Genomic DNA, 22071 nt, shown 5'->3' on the forward strand with positions numbered 1-22071 from the left:
ATGTAATACAGAGACCTCACAGTCTCCTGCCCACAGAGCATTAGAGTGCTGGTTCATCCCCTGTAGCAGGTGGAAATGAATGGAGACAAAATCTACATATGTAAACACAGCACGCCAAATACATCTCCTCTCCCTGGATATTAAAGCCAGTTGCAAGCGTCAGGCTAAAAAAAAAAAAAAATCACAAAAATCTTATCAGTTCTGGAAATAAACAAAATGTTGACCAGACAGAAGCAAGTCTTTAATTATAAAACAAAAAATGCCAGTTCTGAGTGTCAGTCTCCAGACTCCCTACAGAAGAACCGCGCACTGGATCTTCCTTTAACTGTAACTTCCGTGCACAGTGACGTTTGGCAGCACACACACGTGCAGCCACAGAGTTGTTAAGGCACAGAGATATCATGCATGGGTTAGTAAACGGCTGCTCTAGTGAGCTCCCTGAGAACCTCCCCTCCCCGGGACCATCCTGGGCCTCCCCTCATGGAGGAAATGGAACCCTGAGGGATGAGCGGCATCCTGCTCCTACATTGTCAGCGTGGGAAGAAGTCCACTAAGTGAGGAGAAACGTGAGCAAGAAGCTTACAGCTGCCACACTCTGCCACACTCCCACAAAGCAGAAGAGGGCTTTCTCCACACCCTTAGAAGCCCAGGCACAATAGAGCGGATCTCTGACTTACCGAACATGACAAGAAAGTAGTCAAACTCCTTGCTTACTGTCCACAGAATAGCCCAAATTCCTTAGCATGAAAAGCACTAAGGCAGCTGTTTACCAACCTGTGCACGGTATCTCTGAGTGTTAACAACTCTGTGGCTTACACCACTTATCCCAAATCTGCCTTTTCCAGCCTTCTATTATTTACCTGCTCACCCCATGCTTCAAGAGTGTCTGATGATTATCTAAACACATACTTCACTTTGCTCTATACTTTGCCAACCTTATTTCCCCCTTAGACTCTCTAACCATCTTCTCTAGCCCATTTCCACACATTAAAACCCTTCTTGTCCTTCGGTCCCCAATGAGAATGTCATCTCTTTCATGAAAAGCTCCCTAATCTCCCCAAAATTAATATCTCCCTCCTTTTGTGCTTCCATCTAAACCTCTTATCTGTACTTTGGTTTTTTTAGATGCTTACATTTGAGAGACATCTGGTCCAATCCCCTTATTTTATTACATGAGGAAACCTGGAAGTTAAAATGTTAGACAAACTGCCCAAAGTCACATGTTAGGGCATGGCAAAGTTAAGACTATATTCTAGATTTTAAGTAAATCCTCAAAATGAAGGACTATATTAGCATCTTCATTCATGGATAAAGAGCACGAGGCTCAGAAAAGTTAAGTGACTTGTCTGAGAGCACACAGTTGACGAATTCTGGACTCTACTCCTTCAGGCTCCCCCTGCGTAAGGGACTGGCCACCTGCCTTCTCTAGGGGGCCAGCACTGTTTCCAGCTTATCCTTAGGTCTCTACAGGTGCCTGGCACATAGTAAATGCTGGTCAAAATGTGTTAAACGAAATCAGAGTGGATCTCTCTAAAAACTCCAAGGCACCTATTAAAGGTGGCACCCTGACTCGTCAACCCATCAACATACTGCAGTAAAGCATTTAAGACATTTTAAACTCTGCCTTTTACATATCAGACTTTCTCTCCCATAATCCCCCCAGGTGAATGTCAACTTCAACCCAATTGATACCCCTCCTCACTGCTTTGCCATCCCTGCCCCACCCCATTTCTGCTGTCTCAGTTTATTCACCCCAAAGCCCAGCTTCGCCCTCCATAAACTTCCCCTGCCCTTTCCAAACTAGTCATAATGTTCTCTCCAACAACTGCAGCACATATGGATCATCTACAAATTTCGATCTGAAGTCTTAAGAGGACTTTCTATCCTTTATCTAGCCTCCCATGGTCTGAAGCCCGTAACCAGGGGCTGTTGTCAGTTTTCATGCAGCTTGACTAAAAGACAAAGGCAGGAAGCATAGCTTAAGAGGAAGTAGGTTGCTGTTCTGCCCATTCAAATGCTGTTTTGTCCTACCCATAACCACTTGGAAGTATGGCTAGCCTAATAACACCTCCGGACCCAACAGCCCCACAGAGCAGTTGCCATCTGACAAAATGACAAAGGGATTCTCCGAAGCTCACTCACAGAACTGGGAGATGTAGCGGGAGGCTCTTCAGCCCAGAAGAGGAAGACAGACTTCTGGTCTGAAGTAACTGCTGAGGTGGTTGGTGTTTCTTTCATGTGACATGGAGCACTGTAACTCCAAATAACAGAGCCAGAGTCCCCATCCACCACCATGATCTGCAAAAGAGAAGATAATGAGCATGGCCTGTCCTCAGAAAGGCAGCACGCCAAGAAAACACACACATGCACGTGCATGCCAAACCACATAGATATTATACTGACAAGTTGAGCTTATTAGATGTGAATAAATTGGGTGTTCAGAGAGCATTAAACAGCAACTAGGGACCAGGACCCAATTTTCTGCAGCCCTTGTTCCCATTTCATAGAGTTTAAAGGACTGTAGAATTCTCAGGTGAGAAGGGGAAATTATAAATTATCTAATCCACTCTTATTTTATAGAGAAGAAAACGGAGGGTCAGAGACAGGAAATGACTTAGGTTGTTCCAGGTTTCTGACAGCCCCTGGACAGAGCATCCATTCTGTAGTAAAACCAGATGCCAATGGCAGTGCCTCATTCCTGCTCCTTCCCCCTCCCCGACTGCAGCGATGCCTAGGGAACAGTGATCAAGTGAACACTATGTCCTATGTGCTGTGCTGAGAGCTTTCTTGTTTGACTCTATTGATGTCACAGCACATGTAGCTTAGCCCTGTGGTAGTCTCAAATTTAAAAAGGCACAGTCTAAACAGACAAGAAATAAGAGAAAATTCGCTCCTTAGTTGCATCTCTCAAAGGATTGGTGAAGGAATTGAATTCATGATGCTTAGCAACATTTATACCTCCTTTCACCACAACCACTTCACACCTCACAGTTCTGAAGCCTGTCATTTGCCAAAAAGCCCAAGAAATTCTCCCATCTACCTCCAGCCCCAGTGCCTCTGTCCTTCAGCAAATGGAAGGACTGCACCTCTTGTGACAATCACTTCCCTGTTCTTCCAGCCCTGCTTTTCTCTGCCTGGGCTCAGGCTCTGCCTCACAAAGGATCCTGGAACCGTCTGGAGAAAGAATCTTCTCTGAGGAAGCGGAGAAGAGACCAGGTGAGGAGTTCCAGATTCCCTTTGTTAGTCTTGGGCAGAAAAGAAGTCTAGAGACACCGCGCTAAGCGATTTTATCCAGTTGCACATACTATTTCATTTAACTGTCACGATAATCCTATGAAGGTAGGCAGTGTTGTTACTCATTTTACAAACGCAGGAACCGCAGCTAGGCAAAACGGTGTAATGTGCCCAAGGTCACCAATAAGTAGTGGAGCCAGGATTAAATCCCAGGTTTAAACCCTGAGCATCTCAGTTCTTAACCACCCTACTATGTATACCCTTCTCCTCTAATTTTCCTTGGAATGTCAATGAAAATTCCAATCTCTATCTGAAATTCCTTTGAAATACAATCAGACATTGCGTCTTTCCTATAAGTACTGCTGGAAGACTCTCCCTAAAGGGACATTGCATCATCAGATCTGTCCTCTGCTCATGACCAAATAACCCTATTGCCTCCAACACCTCATCCAAATTTTGCATCTTTGCTTTCAGGGTCCTCCATCAGCTGAACTCATTCTGGCCTCTCTGGTGGGACTGCCCCTCAGCCCATCCTCATCCATCCAGCCAGCAAACCTCTTCTCTGCTCCCACGTTTCTGCACATCTAACCTCTGACCGGCGTGAAGCATCTCGACTCCCTTCATTCTGTCTGCTCCCCAGAGCCCCTGGCACTGTGTGAAGTCCCATGACAGCGCTTACTCGATGTGGTAGAGCTGTGTGCAAACAGGCACCCCAACGACTACAAGCCGCAGAGACAGGGGTCTTGTCTTCATCAGTGTTGTGTCTCCACACACATCTCTGTGCATCCAGCACAGAACTTGGCATGATTAAGTGACTAGCAGTGTTTGTTGAGTTCACTCTCAGGGAATAGTGTGCAATACATAGATATGTATTTTAGAGTGAAGATAAACCAAAGAGCTAGGTCAATTATTAAAAAGAAAATATAAAAATTCTAACTCTAATTGTAATGTTAAAGAAATTTTTTTAAAAAGGTCTATCCAATCATTATATCCTCACAATACACAATACCATGTAAAACCAGAAGGATCTATTCAGTGTCCTTCAGACATGCCATACTATTCCACCTCTGGGACTCTGGTCTTGGTGTCCCCAACCCGGCGTGCTTCCCCATCTACTCCCTTCTCACAGAAACACAGTGCAGCTTTCGAGGCCCTGCTCCCCTCCTCTTTTATAAAGTCCTCCATAACAACCCAGCCCCTGCAGATATCTGACCTTCTCTGAAATCTTACTGAAGTATTAAATGTATTTATGCCTGCCTTTCTCCACCAACAGACTTCAGAAGATTCCTATAGCCCAACTGTAACACAGGATCCAGATAAAGGTATCCTGTGCAGGAAGGAGGTTAGTTAGAAAAGCTCCCAATGCTATAGGTTTTAGTACTGAATTATGAGTTTTTGTTTTATCCATTCAGCTAGACTTTGAGTTCTTTGAAGGAAGGGACTATATTATAGGTTCTTTTTATTTCTCACAGTGCCTAGCACAGGGCTGGACACAAAGTTTATATGTTTTGATTGATTTGAGTCCCCAGGTTTTACCTTTTTCATCCCAACTCCATCCTGTATCTGTAGAAGGAAGTCTAACATCTGATCATCAGTGAAATACCCAGGGGTAGGCTGACTGCAAATGAGAACAAAGTAAGTAACTGATAGTTAAGTAAAAAAGGAAAACAAAGAACTCGTTCCCTCCCTTCTCTGGTATCAGACCCAGATATCAAGCAATTGTTCTGGGCAATATTTAAACATGAGAAAGTGCATCAAAACAGTATCTGTGAGGAGGAGCACATGGCAAACCTGTGTAAGCCTTGAAGGCTCAGTGTCCAGTATGGTGTAAGATTTTGCCCCCGAAGCAGGACTAGGTCTTGTTTAGTCGTAATCAAGAGGTTGCTGCAGTTGGAATCCGCTGCCTTCACCATCTGGAGTAGTTCAACACCATCACTGAATTAACGAGACCCCAACAGTTATTCTCCAGCTTGGATGAGATTCCTGACCCACTTATTTTGACTTTTCTCTCAGTGCGCATGTTTGTATATACTCTTGTATTCCTCTCCCACCACTATCTTATCATGTGGGCACTCTGCTCTTCCAGCTGAATCTCATTTTCTTGACCGCTTAGAAACCAAGGATCCCTAGAAAATGCATGTAAGTTCAAAAGGAACTTACAGGAGAAGTGCCATAGAGCCAGACCTGTCATGTTGGATACTGTGAGAAGGAAAACAGAGCCAAGGAGAATGGCATGAAAGGCAGACAGAGATCTGGACAGGAGGCTTAAAATTATCATTAAGCTTAGACAGAAACTCATGGTGTACACTTCATCAAATTATTTCTTACTCTGTACAACTGGGACCATTCCATTTAACATTTATCGAATTCACTGAAACAACATGATACTGCCTAAAAAATGCTAGAAAATGATTTGAAACTTCTGCTAGAAAAGAATAAAGACAATTATTACCCAGGCCTGGTGCTAAATGGGTAAAAAACCACTGCATATGATGATCTTTGTTCTTTTAGTTAAGAAATAAACAAAAATAAAAAATAAGATTTCATGAATGTTATCTTTGCTTCTGACAAAATGATTCCTCCGCTAAGAAAAATACAGAGAGAGTGGAGCAGATACTTCAGCATAGTTTTACAAAAGCTCTGTTAAATAAATCTATCTCCCTATCTGAAGGTTTCTCAGCCTCACCCTGCCCTGCTCTGACTTATACCCTGAATAAATATCCTTCCTTATAACCTATGTGCAAAGGGAACACATACACATCATGGTCACCAGCAAATAGATATCAACACATTATGTTATCAAGGAGACCTCTCAATCACGTTAACCAGATTAGAAGACAGTACATTAAGGCTAGCACTGTTTCCCCCACAAGCCTCTGCCCACACATTCACCAGACCAACCACACTTAGAGACTCCATGGCACATGAGAGCTCAGGAGGTCTCAAGGACAAGGTCAGATATCTGCCCTACCTGTAAATGTCAATGAGTTCAGACAGGTTGATGGATCTTCGCTTTTCCCATTCTGGCTCTTCTATCTGCAGAAAAGGTGGTGAGCTGTCTCGATTTTGGGCCTGAACAAAAATGTCCCGCAGGGCGACAGCCTGGATATTTCCTAGCACCATAGGAAGAACCATCACTGAGAAGCTGAATTTAATAGAACTCTCCCAGGGTTAGGATCTGAGCAAGAGACTCAGAGCCTCATAAGATGAGTCTAATATAGCCCACCCAGACTGGTCCAACATGGGGTGAATTGGAAAGTGATTATGTGGCTGCTGGACAGAGAGACAGTCAGTCTTCTCTTTGGAGAAGGCGGCACGGGAAAGCCGAGTTAATAACCTGCAATAGGTGGCAGCAGTGAGCAGTCCGTGTAATAGGAGGTGGTGAAAGGGCTGGTCAGCAGCTCCTGAGCTTTCACCCCGTCTCACAAGAGGCCTACTCACACACTCCAATGGGAAACAGTGGCACAAACTAGCCTTGCTTCTTACCAAAGCCAAAAAGGATGTAGACAGCCCCACTTGCGGTGATGTAAACCTGAGGACCGATCAGATTCCCCTCTCTCATGATATCGTACTTCACAGGTCGGCCCACTGGATTCCCTGTCCGGCCAGACACCAGCAGGAAGCACAGATCTCGCTGAAGAAGAGAAAGAAGGGGGTCAAGTCACTAGAAGCCCCATCATTTCCTAATCAAATAGTCTGTACACAAAGTCATTGCTTCCTCATTAGTTAAGGGTTCAGAAACACTTCCCAAAGTTGGAAAGCACAAAGCCCAATTTGCTTCACTTTATTTCCCTGGGAGAAAAAAAGAGAGGCAAATGTCCCATTCTCTGTTATATACCTGCAACGAGCATCTTTATGGTAGCTCAGGCAAGTTCTCCGAAGCCCAGCTATTGTTGATGAACGGTCTCCTGAGACCAGAATTCTACCCCAGAGCTAAATTTAGGACAGCTTGACTGCAGGATCTCTACTCTCATACCTAGAAATCCCCAGTGATATTTAGTCTCAAAAGAATCAATGCAGGCAGTGATCTCCCATTATATTAATGTCCGCCCTGACCACGATCAACCTACTCTCAAGCAAAAATAGGCACATCTTTTCTGTGAAAGGCCGCATGGTAAATACTTTAGGTTTTGAGAGCCAGATGGTTTCTATAGCAACTACTCTACCGCCATTGCGTGAAAGCAGCCATAGGTTATACATAAATAGGCATGACTATGTTCCAATAAAACTTTACTTACAAAAACCAGCAGTGAGCCAAATGTGACCTGCAGGCCAGAGTTTTCTGACCCCTGCTGTAGAGGATTTTATTTGGGGAACAGAATTGTTGGTTAGGAAATATGAGGACTGTGTCAATAACATGACTTCGGTGAAGCTTTTGACAAAGTTGAACATCATTAATTCTTCAGACAAGATAAAGAGAAATGGTTTTCAGTGTACCCAGAAAAAAAGTCAATGCCAATCCAGAGGGAGGTTTTAGTGAAATGTCACAGTACTGTGCCACTATCCCATTCCTACTAATCATTCTTATCAAAGACCCAAATGAATAGAATTTGACCTTATCACAAAGCTGAGAGAGATAGCTAATTTGCTGTATGAGAACTCAAAATTCGAAAAAATGTCTTAGGCTGGAAGATGGGTCAAAGTCTGGAAAAAGAAAGTGGGCCATTAATTAAGTGATTAATTCAAAGATGTGAGTGATTATAAACAAAAACTGAATCTTAGAAAGACTATCGCAATTTTGGCTGCATTAACAGAAGTACAGAGTCCATACCAAAAGAAGTAACAATTTCCATATGTTGCTATAACCGGTTACATTACAAATAGAAAACTTTTCAAATATAGGCACATTTTAAAAGAGATACAGACGAAATGGAGTGTAAAAGTAAAGAAATCAAAAAAGAGAGGGGTCTGGACTTCACATGGCATGAGGAACAGTATGAGAAATTGGGGATATTTAGCCTCAGGAGTACCAAGCTTAGAGGAACGAGGTTAATAGCTAAAGGGCTTTCATGGAGAAAGAGGATTAGATTCATTCAGAGTAGCTCTGTGGGGCAGAAGCTGGACAATGAATGGAAGCTGTGAGAGAGCAGATTTTTCATCAGTATGACAGAATTTTCTAGACCTGGCCAAAAGTGAAACAGGTTGTCTCACAACTTAGTGATATGCCCATCAGCCTGAGTACTCAAGGAAGAGTTTGGGGGCCAACAAGTCCAAAATACTCCATCAGAGATTACAGCATGGCGTAAGAGGGTTAACAACACGGCTTTTAAGGTCTCTAGTGTTCTAGGCCAGATCAACTTCAAAACTGGTCAGCAGTCCCAAGCCCATCTCACTCTAAGCCCAGATCTCAGAATGCAATTGCTCTAAGTCACAGACCTAACATGTTTCTTTCCTTGTGAAGAGAGAGGTTCCTCAGAGTCTTTGTTGCTAATAAAAAGTCAGAAGAGGTCAGTATAAAGATAAAGCCACTGCTCTAAACCCATTGCTTCCTCGACATTTTTCTAGTATAGCCTATTACATCTGTACACTACTGTGCAAGTGAGTAAATTCTATGAGGCAAGCCGGGCACTTTTGTTTTCTGGTAGAGACAAACAAAAGGTACAGATCAGCGAGAAGCCAACCCCTCTAGCAGAGGGTCCCTCACTATAGAGCGTCCACGAAGGCCTAAATCATTATCCCATCGACCCCTGCTGGCTAATAAGATGTCAGATGGGGTATTAAGGTCTAGATTATAAACTTTTTCAATGTCTTGCTATGCCTCTGCTAAACATAATTCCATTAAAAGAAACTCCCCATACTTTCCACTTTGAGACTTCAGAGAATCACTCCCTGATGGATATAATCATTGAAATTTTCCTCAGCCCCCAATTTCATTATTCATGGTGATTGTGATGAAAAAAAAAGATTATGTAAATATTTCCTGAATTCTTGGTTCAGTCTACTTTGAGACCAATTGGCTAGTTGAAGAAAAACTAGCAGAAAGAACCCTTAAAACAGACTAGCCTTCAGAAATTTTTCTCATCTTCTTTCCTCTCTTCTCACAAACATAAGGTATCCTAGTGAACTAGAACAATGTTCCTCAAAATGCATGATAGGTGGAACACTATGAGTTAGTTTACAGTACTCTTGGCAGAAAATCAAGGTTTAATTCTGTTCTAAATATTACTTGAAGATTTTATAACTCATTTTATATACATTCACGAAAATCACAACAGCAAACACAAGGTCTATTAAAATTAAATAAGCTAAACAAGGAGGCAAAATGATCTCTAGCCACATTTTCCACAACTAATCTTTGCCAATTGTTCAATTCTTTTGTCCACAAGCATTTCCTGGCAGATTCACACTAGGATGTCTAAGAAAAAGTCTTATAGAAACTTTGACGTAAGCTCAGAGAAAAGCTTTAGAAATAAAAAATTTTAAATTGAGATAATTCTATTCATTAATGTATTTTTTCCTGTGATTTTGAGGAGAAAAAAAAAAAACTGCTACGATTTTCCCTGGGCAGGGAATAATCGGCTGCAGGGCCCTGGAGTTCCAGCAAAGTATCATTTAAGGACCGCTGTACTGGAATCAAAGTCCATATTGTCACAGCCTAAACTACAACTATCCTTCCGTGGTCATTGTTGTTATTTCTTGTGTGACTTAAAATTTTTTCTATATTAGTTTGATGAACTTTCTATCTGTCTTTTGGTTTTATAATCGAAATAAAAGTTAAATACATAAAATTTAATAAAATTAACAATATATACACATGCAAAAAAAACACCAGGCACTACTCTAGGCACTTTAATGTGTTAGCTCTAACTTTCATGACAATCCTGCCAGTAGAAATAACATTCCCATTTTACACACAAAGAAACCAGGGCTTGGATAGGTTCTGTGGCTTACCCAAGGCCACAAGCTACAAAGTGGCAGGACAAGAATTCAAACACAGATCTATCTGGCTGCAAAGCTCCACCATGTGACAGTCAATGGAACCATAATGAGACAGCTGGGAAAATGGTTTCATAATGGTAATACACTCATTTAATCTCACAGAGCAAATTTATCTAAACCTACGCCTTTGTAATAAGATTTTGAGTAGCATTTCCAATAACAATACTAGGAAGTGACTAAAGTTGAAGCATTCCCTATAAGAAAAAGGACCATTTAACATAGAGCATACCTGCAATTCTCCAATGGCCAGAACCACAAGATCTCTAACGCCATCTTCATCTACATCAGGCAGCACCACCCCTGGGGCAGCCAGGGTACCATTGGATAAGTAGTTTGGGTTTAAAGTCCAAATGACTTTCCCTAGAGAAGGACAAATAGGCTAATCACAATTAGGGCTTTCAGCCTCTGGAAAAGGCAGATGCAATGCCCTCAGGCCAGAAAAGAGAAATTCAAAGGCTGAACAACAGACAGCAACTACTACTCACTATTTCTTTTAAGTTCTTATCTTACTGGGGAGAAAGGAAGCAGGGAGTGTGAGCTGAAATCCTCAAGTATCTGAACCCATGCAATAACTTCACACTTAGATTTTTTTTAGATAAAATGGAGATGCTAAAGTCTCTCCAGGAGAGAGGAGCCCACTTGTCTGGGACAGAGGAATTAATCCGCTAGAGATTATTACAACTATTAAGGAACCATCCAACCTCTGGTGGGTGGCGCACTAGAAGACCAATTCTCTCCCCTACCATATGTTCACATGAGTAGAGAAATTACAGGTTTTTCATAGAGAAATTGTAGGTTTTCAAGATGACTTCAGCTCTAGAGTTAACTCACATTCAATTTTTTTTTTTTTTTTAACTCAAAAGTATCCCATGACCAAATTCCAACCTCTGAAACTGGGAAGGATGTTATCTATCCAGCTTCACTAGAGTCCAAGGTGTTAACGAGCATATTGGCGGTATACTTATGACAGCAAGGAGCCTTCATCTCTTTTTCATTTCTTTTGTCATAGACGTCTGAATGTAATAAGAAGTTAAAAGGCCAAATCAACATGCCTCAGCAAATCTTATGTTCTTCGCTGATACACTTTTTAGTAGTTAATGCCCGAGTTTACACATGGACCCCATATATATCAAATATGAAGAGACAACGTTCAGCTGTATTGTACAAAGAACAGAGCAGGGAAACTATTTACAAACCGAAGGCCTCTGGGTAGTTCCTGTCTGGATAAGTCAGGTTAGCTCTATCCTATCATCAAATATGTTAAATCGTAGGTCTAGTACTCAATCTATTCTACCCTTTCTGTTATCTCCCTTAATAACCACCTTCCAGAGTAGTACATCAGATTTTCCACCATGTGAGAGTGGAAAAGTCCCTTCCCCACCAGATTGTTCTCATCTGAGATTACGGCTCACTGGGGCAGAGATCTTTTATGACAAATGATCTTTACCTGATGTCGCATTGAATGCACTGAGCATCTTGTGTGTCCCTGTCACAAGGCAGATGGTTTCCGCCACACTTCCTGGCAGCAGATCCAAACATGTAATATCGCGAGCCTCCTCGGGAAGGGGACTAGACCAGAGTGTGCTGCCATTCATCCCAGAAAGGCACACGAGAAGAGAAGCTGGCCTCGAGACACCTAAAAGCACACAAGAGAGATAAGAAAGGAAAAGAGGCAGAGAAGATTAGAAGCAGAGATAACCAAGAGGCCAGGAAATCAAAAGTAAATGGTGGAAAGGCAGCGACTCTCACCTGTGTCTTTAGCTCCCTTCCATATTTCTGGCAACAAGCTCTGAAAACACTAACTTTCATATCTGCTCAACACATCCCTCGTGTGAGACGAGAGCTGTGGATCTCCTCCAGACTGCCTTATGCAACTCCACTCCTGCACCTCTCCCAACACATTAATTTGTTTACATGTCTGTCACCTCAGGCCTCACCAAATACTGATATTCTTAAGGATAAAGACTTATGCATTAATTTCTGTATCCTCAGTGCCTTACAAAACACCTAGAACATATAACAAGCAATTGTTTTCTGACAGGAACAAAGGGGAAAAAAAATCAAGAATAAGGAAAAGCAGTTGTTGAGAACAACTACAACGACAAAAGCCAGGAGAAAAAAATGGGACTAATATAGCATATGTGCAGAGCAGGAAGCAAAATACCTGAATTCTAATCATCACTAGCAAATAAATGCTCCCTGAAAGCAGAAAATGCATTGCTTAAAAAATAAAAACCTAAAGATCGCACTGAGCAATAAATGTCTAAAATCAAAAGTGTTAAAGACATGAACTTAGCAATGATCAGTAGGTCTTCCTGGTCTAGGATTCCATGGAATCAGCTGATTTGGCCCCAGTCAGGAAAGAACACTTGGAAAAAGTATCCTAGGTCCATAATCCTTTATGTCACTTAATTAACATCAGAATAATACTTCTTTCTCTTGCCGGTTTTACATTCACTTTCAGGATGGGATACTGAACCCATCTCACATACTTTCCATCTCCAGCAATAACTAGTACAGATATGGAAATACAAGTCTTAGAGCTTTATTGTACCTATTCCTCAGTGGTACTAATTAAATATACAACCTAAGAACAAGGGACAAGTTGTGGCTGTTTCAGGCTTGGCTGCTAGAAGCAGTGATACACATGACAAAGTGTGGTAACGGATGTTAACATCCAGACGTCCCAGGAATGCTATGATTAATCCTGCACTGTCATCCCCCCTTAAGGCCCCCACTGCCTCCGCATCGTTCTCTGACTCGTCTTTGTCCAGGTGGTGACAGGTTCTCTCTTCCCCACTAGTCTGTGACTCCTTGAGAGATTCAATACGTAATTGTTGAGTGAATGAACAACGGAACAAATAAAAACACAATCCTTCTTATGCTCAGTGGTGCAGATCTTCTAACTCAATGTCTGGGGTTATGAGTGCAGCAGTTTGACATAACTGTTAAAGACATGAACTCCAGAGCCAGGCTCCCAGAATTTGGATCCCAGCTCTATCGTTTCCCAGCTGGAGGACATTGGACAAGTTCCTTAACCTATGTCTCAGTTTCTTCACCTGCAAACGGGGGAAAATAATATTAGTCTACCTCATGGGATTGAGTTGAGGGATAAGTTCGTCCAAAATATATGTTATGAACTTACAATGTTGCATAGCACATAGAAAGCACCATATGTTAGCTATATCATTATTTTTACGGTCTGTTGCCAAATCAGGTTGGTTCGTATTGAGTCCAAACCCATGACCTTGTCATTATGGATCCTGAAATGTAGCAAACCATGCAAAATACTAAATGACTACAAAAAATAAAAAAATAAATCTCTAAATCTAAAAGTGAATGTGGGAAATTTTTATTTTGAAGGCTAATGAGTCACAGGCAGAAAAAAAAAATGTAACTAAGGTTCAATCATAAAATTCAGTTTCTTGCCTGGAGGTTCTCTCTGTAACAGATCTGTGCCTGAACTGCTTCTACCAGTGCACAAGCCCCAGAAAGCAAGTTCTAATGACATCAGAGGGGCATGCAGCCTTGAATTCTCTAAAACAGACCTAAACGTTATTCCAGGGCCTGCATGATTAAAAAGTCATTTCTAGGGCATCCTCAGCCTCAAACTTGAGTTCTTGTATCACTTTACAAACTATAGTTTGAATTCGCTTTAATGGAGGCTACAGGACAAACCTACGTACTTATGCTGAAAATGCAAAACGTGTTTTTATTTGTTTGTTTGTTTGCAGTTGACATGTATGACAGCTAGGGTCCCAGGAAACAGCACACTCAATTAGAGTAAGTTGTGGAAGGTTTAATAGAGACTATAAGATGTGGTCAGGGTACAGAGAAACCACTTCAAACAGTACAGTCCCTCAGACCCGAAGGGACAGGGGAGGAAGTGACTGCTGGAATCCAGAATAAGAAAGTCCTTAAGAGGATCATTTAGTAGGAGCTGTACCCTGTGATCGAGTATGTAGCCAGACTGAGGTGACCCCAGAGGAAAGGGAACCAGGGGAACACATCCCCTCTCCTCACTCTATTTATTCCTCTCCTCCAATTTCTTGCTTATGCTCCCCACTGGCCAAACCCAAGTGGAAATCTGCAGACAAGGCGGACCCTTGATATAAGCCATAGAGGTCAACCTCCCAAAGCAGAGCGGGATGGCGAGCAGAGACAGAGGAGTAAACAGGAAAATACCTAGCCAAGATAGATGTGTAAAAGATAAGTTCGTAGTTTTCTGCGGAAAATGGGAAGGTAGCATAATCAATGTTTATCTAAGAGGCTATGGAAAATTGGGAGAAAACGCAAGAAACCTACATACTATGCTGTGCACTGCAGGTAGGTGGACCGGTCACTTCCTCTCTGGATCTCAGCTTCGTCAATGACCACTAAGGTTACTTCCAGCTACAGTGCTCTGGTTTCTTGAAATGAGCTTTATTTACATATAGAAACTTTCTGATAAGGTTTATCATGTATGACAGATCTATGGTGACTTTCTATTCACTGCGGACCCTTTTATACACCGCCCCCCTCCCACCCCTGCCAGAGGCAACCTTGATCCTTCCTCTTAGCTCACAGCCCCTCCAATCAATGAGTTTCCCCAGCAGCAGCCTCTAAAAGACACAGCTCTTACCTGCACTCGCATTCCTTGAAGTTACAAAGGAGAGAAGTACATCACGCAGGCCATCTTCATTCACATCAGCCAATTCCAATGGAGACAGGTCCCCATCTGACAAACACATAAAAAAAAAAAAAATACTTAGCAAGTTACCACAAACCTGTTAAAAAAGAAATGACCACATAGTGCCAGCACCTCCATAAAATGAGGCAGACTTTCAGCTCCTAGATAGGTGCAATTCTGCCTATTCCTCTTGTTAGGTACACCTAAAATCCCTGGATGTTATACACGACAAACGTAAGAGGACCCTGCAAGGTAGTAAGAAGGCAGACCTACTAGGGGCTGTAAGACTCAAGGAATGACAAAGTGGTGACTCCCCTGGGTTTTCTTTCGGCTTCATTTGCCAGACAGGGTGCTGCAGAAGCCAGCAACCCAGAAATGCCAATAGGCACAGACAAAAAGGCCCAAGAAGAGCTGGCTCTCCTAAGCTAGCAAGACAAAAAAGTTTTAGATAATAACGGCTCTAGTCCAGCCAAACAACACAGATAAGACTGTGGCCCCACGCTTGGAGCAAAGGCCAAGTAAGGAGTCTAGATCTCCACGGTGACACTCCACCAGGGTTATGTCAGAGAAGGCTGGGCAGGGAGCCAGAACTTTTAGCCTTAGCAGCACTAAGCCCCTCCAGACAACTGAAAACTATAGTTCCAGCACTCCCGCACTGAGGCGGACCCCCTCTCACTCCCGCTAGAGTGGTGTCGACAGAGACCTAGTGGAAGCCTGGACTTCCATCTCCACCTGGCAGTGACAAGGTAGGTAGCGTCGCCACCGGCACCACCACCACCGCCACCACCACCTCCGCCTCAAGACACACACACGCAGTGTGAAGTCAGAGGATGCCTGTCAAATTTGAAGAGAACCCACACATGGCTGGAGGAAGTATAAAGTGTTACAACCACTATGGAAAATAATTGAACACAAACTATTATGATTGAACCTGCATACACCACTTGACCCAACAATTTCACTCCTAGGTTGATGCCCTAGAGAATTCTTATATATCAGGAAACATGTACAAGAACCTTCTAAGCAGTGTTATTTTTTTCAAAAATGGAAGCCACCTAAATAAATGTTCATCAACAGTAAAATGGATCAATAAATTATGAGATATTCATACCATAGAAAATGACACAGAGGTGAAATGAGTAAACTCCAACTGTAGTACCTCAATACGGATGAACCTCAAAAATATTTTTAACAAAAAAGCCAATCACAGAAGGCTGGCTATATGATTACATCTAAATAAAATTAAAAAAAAAAACAAGCAATATTAGACATTATATAGTTTAGGGGTATATATGTGGTAAAACTGTAAAGAGAAGTAAACAAATAATCAACTCAGAATAGGGAAACTCTTTGGTGGGCAGAGAGGAATACGGTCAGGAAGGATACATGGGACATTTCAGAGGTCTCGATGATGTTTTATCTCTTAAACTGGGTGGTGGATACACTCAGTTTGTTACTAGTCTTTACACTGCATATAAATGTTACAAGCGCTCACTCAGAAAACACCAAAAAAGCAAGGAAGAGAGGAAGAGATATTCTATGTGGGAGAAACATAACTCAAGTCACATCCGCCCAGTTTCATCTTAAAAGAGAAAGATGAGAACACAGAACTCATCAGAAGCTCCTCTAACTAGGATCAGAGAACGTCAGAGATAAAATATTTCCAGATCAAGATGACACAAGGGTGTGGAATATTGCAGAGGAGGAAAAACTGTTCCTGTACTCAGGGGTTTCTAGCTGGGACTGCCATAGAATAACAAGAGAAAAGCATCCAAATTTTATTTAATGAAACTGTGCATGTACTGGGAGTCCCCAGAGAAAAATGAAATGGCTAGGCCCTAGCTCTTATATCCTAAGTTGAACAAAGAGTGGCAACTGTGGAAAAGTAACTAAAACATATGATGAGACTACAGGAAGATAAGAAGTATTTTAACAAGGTATGTTTGTACAGACTTCCCTCAGCCTCAACAGCCTGTCTCTGGTGATAAGAGTGTTTCTTTCTTCTTGGTATAGAGAGAACATCTTTCACATAGGAATTTCACCTCCTGATTTCAAGAAGAACTGAAGGTCAGTGGCCTTCTTGCATCTGCTGCTGTCCAAGTGCCTTTAATTAAAAAGAATCAATATGCCAAAGTGACACATTTTGGAGTAGTGTTTTTTGAACCCCTTCAGCCTACTGCAGTTTATAAGAAACAGGAATGCTCAAGCACTGACAATTTAGATGTAACCCCCATTCTTGACCCAGGGCAAGCTATATTAAGGAAGCTTGCTCCAAAATGAGACAAAATTGCTAAAAGTACTTGGGCCACACCATGTTTACCATTAGGAGCAAGAAAGGTATGTTGCTACAAGAAAACAATTCTCTTTTACTTGAAAAGAAATTCTTTTAAAATTCAAATTAGGTCAGGCTTCTATAATTAAGGGTCCTACAAGAGAGCTGGCCTCTGTCAGGCCAGACCTTGAGCCTTACTTTTCTCTGTAAATAGTCCTTCCTACAGCTTTGCTCTCCCCTGATACAGTGTCAGCTACATAGCAAAAACTCAGAAAACCAGAGCTCTGTCCTACCTACGTCTAATTAAGACCAATGCCAACAGAAGCAGTGCTCTTCCCAAGTTTTTAGAGCTGTATTGATCCATCTTTTTGTTAAGATTTTGTTAAAATCTTAACCTCCTAAAGCACCTCCACACGCAGGGGGTGAAATGCTATATGACCGACATTTATTTTTAAAGACTTAGAGGAATCTTCCATGTAATCAGAAGTTTTACGGAATTAGGGCTGAAAATCATACAACTCACCTCCCTGGGGGCCCAAGTGGCGGCTCCAAGTGCTGTGCAGATCTCTGGGGGGACAGGGGATCAGGAAAGCACATACGAGCACCAGGATCATTGAGATCAGCAAAGTTAGTAGAAAGACAGATGTGCGCACATATGACACAATAGAAGAGGTGGCCTTCTGCTCCAGGCCTCCGAGGGGTTCCGAGGGGTACCCCTCTGAGGTGACCTCCGAAAGATGCGGCTTTGCAGCCCCCGCCACCTCAGCATCTGAGTCAGGCTCTGGCGCGTCTCCCAGAGGACTCTTCCCATTTTTGACCCCTCCATTCTTCTGCTGCAAGTCAAGCACAAGATCATCTTCACTCTCGTCACTGTCAGCCTGTGTGAGGGGGTCGTACTCCCCTAGGTCTGGGCTCTTCTTCCCTAAAAAGACAGAAAGCCAGAACGTCAAGGAGAATGAGGAAGGAGAAACTCTCACCAAATATATGGCAACTATAAACATCTAGGAGAACAAAACGAATCTAGGTTTACAAACTTGGACCTTGCTGGCTCTCTGTAAAATGGACGCCAGCAAAGGGAGGAATGGGGCCGGGGAGGGCGGCGGGGGGAATCACAGTGTTCTAGAATTATTGTTTTCATGAGTTTAAGGTATTGGAAAAGAAACAGAGAAAGTCGCAAATTTCAAATACGTCCTTAGTTAAAAAAAAAAAGAAAAGCCCTCTTAATTTGTTTAAATCTCACTAATAAAAAAGACCATGGCTCTTATATCAAATTTCCATATGCCTAATGTTCATATTTCCTTTGGTTTTCTGAGATCTGTGATGTTCCATCCTTTCCTGGGATGTCCCTAAATCTTTAGAACAACTATTCTCTGTACCCGGCTTCTCATAGTCTAATATTTGTGGTTTCCCAACTGTTTCTACAAAACAACTTAGAAAGTTGAATGCTAAATATCATCTGGAGATGTTTTACTGAAAATTGATTTCTGAGAACCTTCCTGGGATTCTAATGACCTGTCAGTACATGTTTTAGTAAACATCTCTAAAAATGCTATTCTGAACCCACATTCTGGGATTAGGTGGATCAAGCAGGAACACAGAAGTACAAGACATGTCTTAAAGCTGGTTTACACAACAAGCACCTGTTTTTACTTAGACCTTATGTTTATTTGGGGTTGCAAAGGGGTGGAAACTACAGGAGGGCTTAAGCGCACTTCCTCCCAAGACACCTCTTGGCCCTCACTGCCAATGACCTGATGATTTTATGCCTTTATTTTAAAAATTTTCTGTTTTTAGAAATTACCTGGTAAGCTGTAACTAATGTAAATGCTATGGTTAAATCTTTTGTTAAGAAGAAATACAAAAATCTAATTTGAAGGGAAAAAAACTCTTGATACTAATCTCTGCTTCTGGTCACTGTGATCTTGGTAATATCACTTCATACAATGTCTCAGTTTGCTCCAGACATGAAATGAAGCAATAAAACACTACGGAGACTAATATGGGAAGTAAAAGCTTCAATGTAAAGTTTAGTGTTTGATACATAGAAAGTCACTAAATGTTTGACTAAAAAATGAACATGCCACAAAATAATTTTGTAACATTAAGTATTTTGCAAAAAACACACAGAAGATACTGAGTAATCAGATATTCTATTAACTAGAAATTTATATGTATTTTCACTTTCAGAGCTATACATTTTTTCCAATAAATACTGATTTTATTTTTAAAGGCATAAATTATAAGAAAATAAACAAATTATTAGGAATTTGATTCAAACTAGTACTTCCAGGATATGCCATAGTGTCACTTACTATAGGTTCTAGTTAATCTGATAAAATTTATATATCTACTCTATGAACCAAATCATTTTATTAACTATGGTACTTCATTCCCTAACTATCCCAGGTAACTTTAGTTATAGTAATTTGCAAACAGAACCATAGACTGTTGTAACATTAACTATAAAACTTTTTAAGTGATTTTTTAACTAAGAGTATACCTGACAAGATTAAAAAAATGTGCTATCCACAAAAACATAATATTAATCAGTCTTAAAAAGTAAAGAAATTTTGACACATGCTATGACACAGATAAATCTCGAGTACGTTATGCTAAGTGAAATTGGCCAGTCATAAAAATACAAATATTGTATGATTCCACTTAAATGTAGTTAAATTCATAGAAACGTAAGGTAGAATGGTGCTCTCCAAGGCCTCAGGGTAGGGGGAAATGGGAAGCTTATTGTTTAATGGGTATCATGATGCAAGATGAAACTGTTCTGGAGATTGGTTGCACAGCAATGTGAATATACTTAACAATACTGAACTATACACTTAAAAAAGGTTAAGATGTTACACTTTGTTATGAGTATTTTACCACAATTTAAAAATTTTTACATAACTAAAAAAAAAAAAAAATGAAAGGAGGCACCTGACAAGAGGAAAACATACTCAGCAGCCCCAAACCCCAGGCCTGGAAGAAACTCTAAGAATCACATAATCTATCTTTATCCCAATCCAAACTTGTAAGTCCTTACAAAATCCCACCGAACTGCCACTTAGTACACACCTCAACATAAGCAGTATTAGGGAATTTATTGCCTTCCAATCTGAATGCAGTTCCTTACGCTGATTCAAGAATCTACTCTGGGCATTTGCCAACTATCTGTCCTAGTTTTAATTTCTAGGACCCTCTTCCATGTGCAAGGCCTTCAAATACTTGAAGGTAATAATCCTAAGAAACATAAAACACACTATTTAAGAGCTCAAGTCTTTATAATAAGACAAACATAAAGTCAAATCTTAGCTCTATCTCTTATTAACTGTGTGACCTCAATTAAATTTCTAAACTTTAGTAAGCCTCAATTTCTCTATTTATGAAATGGAATAATTATTATTCCAATATTATAGAATTTGTTATGAGTATTAAATAAGATATATGCATGGTTCTTAATGCCAGGTTAACAGTCACACTCAGTAAGTCCTGGTTTCTATAATTATTGTTGGCATTACATCTCTCACCTTCCCTCACCAGTCTTCTCATTCCCAGGTTACAGATCTCTACCTCTCCCAAACCACTGCTGGAAGAAGCACTGTTTTACGTGTTCCTGACATCCTCCTCTGGACACCGTGTAATAAGTCCGTGCTTTATAAAGTACATTCCCAGAACCGGATACAATCGCAAGGGTGCAGTCTGATCAGGGCAGGGAAGGGAAGGAGCAAGTTCCTCCTAGTTCAGAGAGTACCCTATAATTCAATTACTGACATCTAAGATCTTGCCAGCTTTCTTGGCAGTCATATCATACAACTAACTTATTCAACTAAAACTCCCCAGCATTTTCTATATGCACTCAAGCCATCCCATAATTATACAATGTTTAGCATCAAGTGAAAAACTTAGCATTAACACTTAACAAAATTCAGTCTTGCTAGTCAGTTGTCACCTTGCAACAGACCCTAAAACAGTATCTTTGTCAAAGTAAAATCATTACTAAAATATTGGTTAACATAACAGTTTAAAGAAATGCATTTTTATGATAGCATATACTATCACAAGCAGAAAGAAAACTTGGTTGTGTATGCTACAAAATCCTGTAAATTTTTTCATTAGTTTATAAAAATTTGCAAGCATCCTTTGAAAAACAAAGCTGTTTGGTCCCTTTAAAAAGATTATATGCTTCCAGTTAATGATGGTGAAGGGATTCCTGTCAGTCTCTCCCCTAAAACCAGGGCTAGAGAGATTCAAAAATAATAATAATAATAATAGGACGGCCACATTCCCAAACTACAATTTACAAACAATTGTTGCCAAATGCAGTAAACCTTGTATCCAATTAAGGAAGCATATTAAGAGTGGGCACATATAGCTCAAGTCTCCAGCAATGAACAGAGTTCACAGAATTATTAATGAGGACAACAATAATGATTACGATGATGACGATATGTACTGAGTGCCTACTGGATGTATACTGAATGCCTACTATTCCAGGCACTGGTCCAAGCATTTACATATATTAACTCATTTAATCTTCACAACAATCCTGGGAGGAAGGTATTATCATTATCCCCATTTTATCAACAAGAAAACTAAAATACAAAAAGGTAAGTTGTCTAAGATCACAGCACTATCAAGAAGAGCCAGGATTCAAACTCAAGCAGTTTAATTAGAATCCACAGTCCTAACCAATAAGTTAGACTCCCTCCCCTATCCCACGGATATACTGCCAGAACAGTCATCTCTTGCTTGGGAAGACAAAGTCTGGGCTCCCAGAAGCACCAATGAGCCCCATTCACCACCACCAGGTCAAAAGCAACATAAGACAATGGAAAAACGCACAGGCTTCTGGAACTTTACAAGAAACAGGCTGTGAGCAGGTTAGAAAGGTAGCTGTGGCACAATTAGTTTAGGAGAGGTGGAATTTTGTTGTTGTTGTTGTTGTTGACAGTCTGGGTCAAAT

The 22071-nt window shown here is 41.1% G+C and overlaps 1 protein-coding gene across 1 annotated transcript in view; it reads right to left on the reverse strand.

The window, feature by feature from the left end:
* The window catches only part of FAM234B (family with sequence similarity 234 member B), a 32385-nt gene that overhangs the window by 5284 nt on the left and 5030 nt on the right, over positions 1 to 22071 (reverse strand). The window contains exons 2-10 of the mRNA XM_016140528.2: positions 17638 to 18036; positions 14795 to 14890; positions 11621 to 11809; positions 10403 to 10533; positions 6721 to 6868; positions 6206 to 6347; positions 5026 to 5169; positions 4771 to 4852; positions 2143 to 2298 (exon numbers count right to left, since the gene is read on the reverse strand). Of these exons, the coding sequence (XP_015996014.2) occupies positions 2143 to 2298; positions 4771 to 4852; positions 5026 to 5169; positions 6206 to 6347; positions 6721 to 6868; positions 10403 to 10533; positions 11621 to 11809; positions 14795 to 14890; positions 17638 to 18036 (1487 nt within the window). The remainder of the gene's footprint in view (positions 1 to 2142; positions 2299 to 4770; positions 4853 to 5025; positions 5170 to 6205; positions 6348 to 6720; positions 6869 to 10402; positions 10534 to 11620; positions 11810 to 14794; positions 14891 to 17637; positions 18037 to 22071) is intronic.

Source organism: Rousettus aegyptiacus, unplaced genomic scaffold, assembly GCF_014176215.1.
Source record: "Rousettus aegyptiacus isolate mRouAeg1 unplaced genomic scaffold, mRouAeg1.p scaffold_m13_p_2, whole genome shotgun sequence".
NCBI classification, from domain to species: Eukaryota; Metazoa; Chordata; class Mammalia; order Chiroptera; family Pteropodidae; genus Rousettus; species Rousettus aegyptiacus.